The sequence below is a fragment of the Delphinus delphis genome, chromosome 15 (assembly GCF_949987515.2).
Source record: "Delphinus delphis chromosome 15, mDelDel1.2, whole genome shotgun sequence".
Taxonomy (NCBI): Eukaryota; Metazoa; Chordata; class Mammalia; order Artiodactyla; family Delphinidae; genus Delphinus; species Delphinus delphis.
Genome location: NC_082697.1, coordinates 22,491,687 through 22,500,534, shown reverse-complemented (window position 1 = coordinate 22,500,534; position 8,848 = coordinate 22,491,687). Strand labels below are relative to the sequence as shown.

The 8,848-nt window shown below is 60.1% G+C and overlaps 1 protein-coding gene across 1 annotated transcript; it reads left to right on the top strand.

Moving 5' to 3' along the window:
• The first annotated feature begins 440 nt into the window (after positions 1–440).
• Positions 441–8,164, top strand: MYL9 (myosin light chain 9). The gene is made up of 4 exons (XM_060030856.2): positions 441–559; positions 3,714–3,923; positions 6,352–6,513; positions 7,379–8,164. The coding sequence occupies exons 2-4, from the start codon at positions 3,740–3,742 to the stop codon at positions 7,549–7,551; spliced, it is 519 nt and encodes a 172-aa protein (XP_059886839.1). The 5' UTR covers positions 441–559; positions 3,714–3,739; the 3' UTR covers positions 7,552–8,164.
• The last annotated feature ends 684 nt before the right edge of the window (positions 8,165–8,848 follow it).

Here is an 8,848-nt window from a genome sequence, read left to right as displayed (position 1 = left end):
CATGTGCGCCCCACACCCCAGGAGGCTGACTGCTGGCTCTGTATGAGGATAGTGGGTTCTCTCTGACACGCCTCTTCTCTGGGACTGGAAAAAAGCCATACTTGGCCTGGTGGAAGGAGGCCCTCCCCCGGGAATGGGCCGGGCGGCGCGCCTTTGGGGGGAAGATGGGGGTAGGGTCTGAGGACTAGAGGCCCCTGCATGTTCTGCCAGCCTCGCAGGAGACGAAGGGCCGGCCCACATAAACCCCCTTCCCCGGGCAGTCCAGGCCCCCTACTCACCCCCGTCACCTCCCCGGTCCACGATGGGGAAGGCCCTGGCAGCCTGGGGGTTCACCCGGGAACACCCCGCCTCCCGGGGCCGTGGGTCGAGGCCAAATAAGGCCGGGCTGCCGCGGCCCCGCCCCCATCCCGCCGCTGCCGCACATTCTTCTGCCTTGTAAGGCCTGGCGCCGCGCCCCGCCCCGCGCCCCCGCCGCGCCCAGCCCGGACCCCACCGACGGCCCGCCAGCCTCAGCTCCGCACCCGCTCCGCGCACCGAGCCAGCGCCTTCTCCGCACCAGGTGGGAGCCCGGCGACCCGGGTGGTCTAGTGTGGGCGGTGTGACAGCCGCGGCCCGAACTTGGGGACGCAGGGAGGTGTCGGAGGGCCTCTGGGCAGGGACAGCTCGTGGGCCTGGCTGGGGCTGCGAGGTTGCTCGGTCTGACGGGGATTCTGGCTGGGTCTGGGCAGCAGGGAGACTGTTCCCGGCTCCGGGAACCAGTGGGCCTATGGCCAGGGAAGACTGTCCGGGCCCTGACCCTTTGCTGTGCAGTTAGAGGTGCCAAGCCCAGGACTCGGGATGCCCGGGAGGACGGTAGGACGTGTGGCTGCCGGTGTTCCCTGCCCTAGGAGACCCATGTGTGTCCTCCAGAGCGTCCGTGTCCCATCCCCCATCTCCTGGGGCAGGAGAGAGGGATGGAGACCGGAGTAACCCCCGTCCACACACACACACACACACACACACCCCGAGGCTGTGTGCCGCGCCCTGGGGCTTGCCCACTCTGAGCCGTCTGCCCACCTGGGCCAGCTGGGTGGGGAAGTTGCACCAGGGGCCCTCTGCGGGCTCACCCCGCCCCCCGGCTGGACAAGGACCTGGGCTTCAGGACCTGGTCCCCGCGCCTCCCCAGCCCTGCAGCTGCTCTGGCTGCTCTCAGGAAAGGGTCAGATAACTGCCTCAGATGAGGTGAGCTTACCAGCAAGGCATCTGGCACTGCCAGCCATAGGGACCATGAGGTAATGGGGGACACAGGCCTTGTCTTTGCTGTTGCGGTGGGATTTCAGGCACCAGAAAGGGGGAGGTGGCACGTAGTTGAAGCAGGCCAAGTACCCGCGATATCGGATCGCCGGTGGCTAGGATTCCCAGGAGGATGAGGGGACGGCTCCAGGGCTAAGAGGCCAGCCTGTCTCTGACCCCAGTCCCTCAACCAAGACTGGAAACTGCCTCTGGTCACAAAGAGTCCTCAGCCCCTCAGTAGCCATCCGCCCACCATGAAAGGCCATTTGCCACCCCCAGACCCACCCCTAGCCCAGAGGTCCTGGCTTCCAGTTGGACTCTACCCCTCTCATGGACACACCACTTCACGGGCCTCAGTTCTTTTAATTGCACGGTGAGGGGCGCCCCACTCTCCCCACTCTCCCCACCCTGCTTCCCAAGACTGCTGGGATGGACAAACTGTACAGTTCAGTGCTCCAAGCCCTGTCACGGCCCCTCAGCACAAGAGGGCGGAGATGGGGTGGCCAGGGAGGCAGGGGAGCCCAGCTAGTATCAGAGCAGTGGGTGAGCTCTTGGCCACTCCCGCCTTTGGTCGCGGCTTTCTCTCTCATCCTGCCACGTCTGCCCTAGAACTTTACGGGGGGCGGGGGGGGGGTGACAGTGATGATAACCATCACAGCCTCTGCTGGGCACAGTGGACTCCTCCTCAGCTGCCTTCTGTGGGTGCCATGAGTCAAAGTTCCCAGAGAACACCTGGCTCAGGGCAGGAGTGGCCCCTCGAAGCACTAACCACAGGACACGGTGGCACGCCCTGCCGACAGCACCATCCCACTCCCACCCACGTCAAGGGTGGGAAAGGCTTTTGTCTACCCACCCTCAACCACAGGAGAAACCCTGAGGGCCAGGTGTGTCAGTCCTGTGGGACCCAGTACTATAGGCAGCCGTGGCTCTGGGGAAGGACTGGGGCTGGCCAGCATCCCAGCTCAGGGTTTAAGATCTCAAAGGCCAAAGACGGCAAATGGCTTGAACAGGGTCAGGAGATACAGGCCTGGCGACAGATCGAGGAGCACTTAAGGCTTCCTGCAGATCCTCGACAAAGGAACTCAGGGCAGAGGAAAGAGGGCAGCAGTCCTGGGGCCAGGCCCACAACTGCCCCAGCTGAGGGGCACATGACCCTAGGTCTTCAGGGGCACAGTCCCCACTAGCCATGACAAGGGTTCAGGGAGAGCCCCTTGCTGGGCCTCAGTTTCCCCATCTGTACAGTGGGCAGCAGACTGGCTGCAGTTGCCTTCATAGTCATTCATTAAACAAGCATCTATGAGCACCACCATGGGCTGAAGTTTAAATCGGGGGACTTACACCAGCCCTGATTGATTGTGAGGGAGAAAGACCTTTAAGTGCTTACTGTCAAAGCCAGGGTGGGGGAACTGCTCCCCAAGGGCTGCCTGAAGAACTGGGCTGGAGAAGGAAAGGCATTCCAGGGGGAAGGACCAAGAAGGAAAGTCGGGGGGGGGGGGTCTGGGGAGCAGACATAGATGGCAGGAGGGACACCATGAGGGATGCCATGGCCAGTCAGAGAGCAGAGCAGGAGGGGTTCACACAGGGCCTTTGATGCCAGGCTGAGGGGCCAAGACTTGCTGGGGGAGGGGAGGGGATGGCGGGAACCCTCAAGGGTTTCAAGGTGAAGTGTCTGGGTCTGTATGCAATGGGTGAGACAGGCTCGGAGCCCAGGTCTAAACAAGGGTGACAGGAAGCTGGGCTTCTCAGCCGGGGGGAGCTCTATGCTCCTATAAGCACTGAGGAGTGAGAACAAGGGGTAGGGCCCAAATCAGGTCTATCTCCCACCCTAAGGGGCTGGTCAAGTGTGGACAGGTGGGGGGAAGGGAGACTGCCCAGAGCACTGGCCTTCCAGAACCTCCAGAGGAGGGAGGGCAGAGGGATGGGGAGGAGGAGAGGATGAGGAATGTCAGGAATGCGTGCCGCTGACCCAGCTCCCTCCTGCTGGTGGGGGCAGGGAGCCTCAGAGCCTCTCACAAGGCAACCCACCCTGTAAGCCGGAGAGAGATGGACAGTGTAAATGCTATTAAGGCTTAAAGGAGATAAAGCACGGAAATGGTTGGCACCGAACCCAATCCTAAGTGTCTTACCCAAACAGTCACAGCAAAAATAGCTTCCTCTGTGCCGGGCACCATGCCAGGGGCTTCTTGGGCACTAAGTCAATTAATCCCTTCGGCTGGGCAGTCCTATCGCATTCCCAGATGAGTATACTCACTCAGAGAGGTAGAGGAAGTTGTTTCAGATCACACAGGGCCAACGCTCTATGCTGAGCTGGGTGGCAGAAGCCCCAGGCCTATGGGAGCACAGAGACCAGCCCAGGCACTGACAGCCGAGCAGGGGCAGGCCAGAAGATTCTCTGGCCTGGGGTCACAGGAGGCTCTCCCACTTACACCCACTGCCTACAGGAAAGCCCCACACGCCCGCAGCCAAGATGTCCAGTAAACGGGCCAAGGCCAAGACCACCAAGAAGCGGCCACAGCGGGCCACATCCAACGTCTTCGCGATGTTTGACCAGTCCCAGATCCAGGAGTTTAAGGAGGCCTTCAACATGATTGACCAGAACCGAGATGGCTTCATTGACAAGGAGGACTTGCATGACATGCTGGCCTCGCTGGGTGAGCAGGGGCGGGGTGTGGGAGTCCAAGTGGGCCCAGCAAGGGCTGCAGCTGGAGCAGGCAGTGGGGCTGCTCATCCCTTACGGAACACTTCCTGTGCACTGACATGAGGCACCCACCCTGGAGAGTAGCTGCCATCACTTTCTCCATTTAGCAGGTAGGGAAACTGAGGCACAGAGCAGTTTGCCACTGGACTTGAACCCAGACAGGCCCACTCCAGGGCAGGACTGCCTCAGGCAGATTTGTGGATCGGGCTGCCCGGTACCATTTGCTTTAAAGAAAGGGATCAGCAACTACAAGAAAGTTTGAACTGCATGGACTTTCCATTGTACAGTGGGGAAACTGAGGCCTTAGAAGGGAGGCCAGGGTATCTGCCCCCCTCCTTTAGAGGTCACCTGTGTCAGGCTCTGAGACGCTGACTCCAGTGATTTCCCCAGAATCAGAATCAGAGCTGAAAGGGCTCAGGAATCTAGTGCATCTCACCATTGCTCAGATGGGGAAACTGAGGCCCAGAGGCCAGGCCTCCAGACACCAGCCCCCAGCCTGTGGCTCTGCTTCCATATCCCTCCCCATGTGCTAGCCACAGACAACCACCCTCAACCCAAGTTTCTGGTGCCCCCTTCATCCAGGTGAGAGCATCTGGGCCAGACACTGGCTGGGGGAGGGGGTGGTCTCTGACAGTAGAGGCAGCAGCCTATGGCCAGATAGGCCTGAGTCAGTCCCTGGCATTGCCCCTCACAGCTGGGCAGTCCCGCTCTGTGCCTGTTTCCCCTCCTGTGCAATGGTGACCGTGGCCCTTGTGTGCACCCCCAGGGTGTCTGGTGGGAGGAGCAAGCAATGTAGAGGGAGCAGGAGGGCTGACATCACACACTGCGCCCACGCTCGGCACCACACCCCTCCCAGCTTCAGGCCAGACTCACCTGAAGGCTCCCTCCCTGAGGAGGTCACCGGCAGGAAGGAGGACTGAGGCCTGGCGAGGGGAAGAGCTGTGAGTCCCCATGTCACAGCTCTTCAGGCCTCAGCCATCCCATGGGGACAGAGCAGAGTGTGTGAGGCTCAGAGGAGACAGGGACGCGAAGACTCTTTTCCATTTATGAGGCAGCGCCTGCACCCGGGGCCCTCAACCCCAGAGACTTGATGACAGGCCTGGGCATCTACCCAGAAAAATCCTCACTCCTGTTTGTAGCTCGTGTCAGTGAGTCCACAGATCAATCATGGCCTCTGGTTAAGAACATCATCCTCTGGGAATTCCCTGGCAGTCCAGTGGTTAGGACTCCACAATTCCACTTGCAGGGGGCATGGGTTGGATCCCTGGTCAGGGAACTCAGATCCTGCATGCCACACCGGCATGCCCCAAAACAAAGGAACCTCAGGTTAAAAAACAAGAACAGGGCTTCCCTGGTGGCGCAGTGGTTGAGAGTCCACCTGCTGATACAGGGGACACGGGTTCGTGCCCCCGTCCGGGAAGATCCCACATGCCGCGGAGCGGCTGGGCCCGTGAGCCATGGCCGCTGAGCCTGCGCGTCCGGAGCCTGTGCTCTGCAACGGGAGAGGCCACAACAGTGAGAGGCCCGCGTATCACAAACAACAACAACAACAACAAAAAAAAAAACAAGAGCAGCAAATAATAAAATAATAACAAGAAGCAGCTCTGCAGGTATTATCTTAAATCTCAAAGCAATCCTATTAGGTAGGTGTGATTATCATTCCCACTTTATAAATGAGGAGACAGAGGCTCAGAGAAGTTATGTAATCTGCCCACGGTCACACAGCTACTCAGCGGTAGAGTTGGGATTTGAACCAGCAGTTGACTCAAATCCACAGGGCCAGTGCCAATCATTGTTCTGCCCATTTTACAGCCATTGCCTTCTTCACCTTCACAGTTCTCCTCAGAGGCAGGGGAAACAGGCATAGAGCTGGGATTCAAACCCTAGCCTGTGTGGCACCAAAGCTCACTGGTTTAACTACTTTCAAAACTGTGCCTGGGACCTGGGGTCTGGCCTTCTGGCTTCAAATGCTGGCTCTACTCCTTACTCACTGTGTGACTAAGGACAAGTCCTAACCTCTGGGCCTCAGGTCCCACACCTGTGAAGGGGGATAAGACTGCTGACCTCACAGGTGGTGGAAGTTAAAGCAATAAGGCACATGGAGCACGGGACGCCGTGAGCGGTCAGCAGATGGGGGCCCTTATACTTCAGTGAGCATTACCCGTGGCGGACATCCAGACCCCAGACCTGAGGAGGAAAGTGGTCAAGGCCACCTGCCAGGAGAGCGGGGAGGGAGCAGTCAGAGAGCCGGCCGTCCCAGAGACATGCTTTACAGTTTACAAAACGTACTGTCTCCTGTCTGTGGGGCCATGAAGGGAGGGGACAGGGAGGAGGGAGGGGATGGGAGGGGACAGCAGGCACAAATGGCCCTCCCACCACAGGGAAGAACCCCACGGACGAGTACCTGGAGGGCATGATGAGCGAGGCCCCGGGGCCCATCAACTTCACGATGTTCCTCACTATGTTTGGGGAGAAGCTGAACGGCACGGACCCCGAGGACGTGATCCGCAACGCCTTCGCCTGCTTCGACGAGGAGGCCTCAGGTCGGCAGCCTCTGGATGGAGGCCTGGACGGGGCTGGGCCTGCACACCTCCCCCAGGGCACCCCCACGTATGCCGGGGGGACCCGGCCGCGCTTGCCCCCAAAGGCCAGGACAGAAATCACCCGTTTCTGTTGCCAGAACCATAAAAGCTAGGCTACTTTCTTGTTTTCTCCCCCAAATGCGAGACTAAAACAGCCCACATCCACCAAGCTTTCCCATTTCCTAGTTCACCTGTTGGCCCAACACACCAGGCCTCTGCTTTCTACCCTTCCAGACACCAAACCATTTCAGGCCCTCTGGCCAACGAGGTACAGAAACCAGCCCCCACCCTCGAATCTTCCAAAGGGCTTCTGTCTCACAGCCGGTGTCTCCCAGGGACAGGCCAGAGCAATGCTGGCAGTAGCTGCTCCAGCAGTTTCTCAGGGGCCACAGGCACACCACTGGCCTAAGCGTGTTCGAACATTTTCCTGCCATCACAGTCCCCTACCAGCTTGGTATATTTTCACCCCCATTTTCCAGATCAAACAGGCAAAGAGAGGTTAAGTAACTTGCCCAAGGTCACACAGCTAGAAAGAAGGGGGCGATCAGGCAGTGGAACTCTGGGGCTCAAGCTCTTAAAGCAGGACATACCCAGCACCGCCCCCCAGCCCCAGGTCTGCTGCAGAAACACCTCGCCGACAGTCCCACGGCGGAACTCTTCCCTATGGGCCCTGGCGACCTTGAACTGAACAGAGACCAGGGCTGTGGCTTTTCCTGGCCTCTCTGGGGTCTGAAAGGGCTGGTGGGGGCCCCGGGGGTAGAGGGTGTTAGGTGTGTCCTGGCCCGAGTTCCTGTCTCATGGCCCTGGCCCTGCCGCCCCCCCCCAGGTTTCATCCACGAGGACCACCTCCGGGAGCTGCTCACCACCATGGGCGACCGCTTCACAGACGAGGAAGTGGATGAGATGTACCGCGAGGCGCCCATTGATAAGAAAGGCAACTTCAACTACGTGGAGTTCACCCGCATCCTCAAACATGGCGCCAAGGACAAAGATGACTAGGCCAGCCCAGCCCCCCTGTGCCCAGGCCCGCGTCCCAGTCACCTGCTCCCTCAGACACTGTCTGCACCGGCTCTGCCCACAAACCCGCGAGCCCACAGGCCCCTCTCTAGAGGATCCTCCCTCTGAGGGGTTAGGGTCCCAGCTCCCAGTGGAGGGAACAGGCTGAGAGAGTGCAGTGCCAGGCAAGGGGCGGAGCCAACGTGAGGCGGGGATTCCCCCGTGACCCTCCAAGGAAACCCCATCTTCTTGGGAACTGGGCCAGAAGCTGGACCTGGAGGCACCAGGGGAAGGCCCCTCAAGAGAGCCCAGGCCCCAGCTGTTGCCCGCCCACTCCCAGGCTGCTCCCCACGGGCAGGGCCCTGCGTCCTGGTCTGGGACACCACTGCACGTGCAACCCTGTGCAGGGCATGAAAACCCTTCCCCAGCCACTGCCACAAGCACGCGAACCTCATCCAGGCCCCCTCTCAGAGGACAGGATGCCAGGCCTGTCCCCTACACCCCGCCCAGCCACCAGAACACGCGCCACCCCGCCGGGAGTGCACTCCAGAAGGTGCATGTAGGGTGGGTGTTTGTCTCGGCGAGGCAGAACGTCTAATAGAAGGCTGAGCACTGCCTTTGGTCTGTGTGTCTGTGACTGGGGTGAAATAAAGGAGCCCCCATGCCCCAAACGCCCTCCCACCCTCTCCTTCCATCCCCCGGGGCCGCCCTGATCCTCTCCAACCCAGCCCGTGGCCCAGGGAAGGCTCAGCTGAGACCAGACCAGCAGTGGGGAGCAGACAGAGGTGCTGAGGGGAAAAGCCCTCCTGGGAGGGAGAGGGCAGAGTGGGGAGGACCCACAGGAATCACCACAGCAAATCCCAGTGGGGGGTCTGGGCCTCTGAGGGGGCAGCGGTCAAGGTCACAGTGTTCAGGACCACAGCCTGGATCTCCAGGGTCACTCAGGTGGTCCTGGAAGAACAGGGAGGCTTTGGGAACAGTGAGAAGGGCTCATCCCATTAGCTCAGGGATGGAGGTGAGAATGAATGGATTCCTTGCGGGCAGCTCCAGGCAGCTACCAGGTGTGTTCTGGGCTGCACCCGCCACAGCTGGAGGGTCAGTTCAGCTACATGACCAGCAGCACAGCAAGCCAGAGCTTTTCACATCCCACATGTGCAAGAGACAGGCAGACGGGGTCCCTGTTACATCTGAACGATGGGGACACTGACCACGGTGCCTGGAGCATAAGAGGAGGGGAAATAATGGTTGAATGAACAGACAGTCAATAGGGACAGGGACTGCCTGAGGTCACCCAGTGGGT

Bases quoted from the DNA above. Each gene is read 5' to 3' on its own strand.
- MYL9 (XM_060030856.2), top strand. From the start codon at position 3,740: ATGTCCAGTAAACGGGCCAAGGCCAAGACCACCAAGAAGCGGCCACAG. The intron at 3,924-6,351 runs GTGAGCAGGGGC...CTCCCACCACAG, and splicing joins TGACATGCTGGCCTCGCTGG to GGAAGAACCCCACGGACGAG. The intron at 6,514-7,378 runs GTCGGCAGCCTC...GCCCCCCCCCAG, and splicing joins CTTCGACGAGGAGGCCTCAG to GTTTCATCCACGAGGACCAC.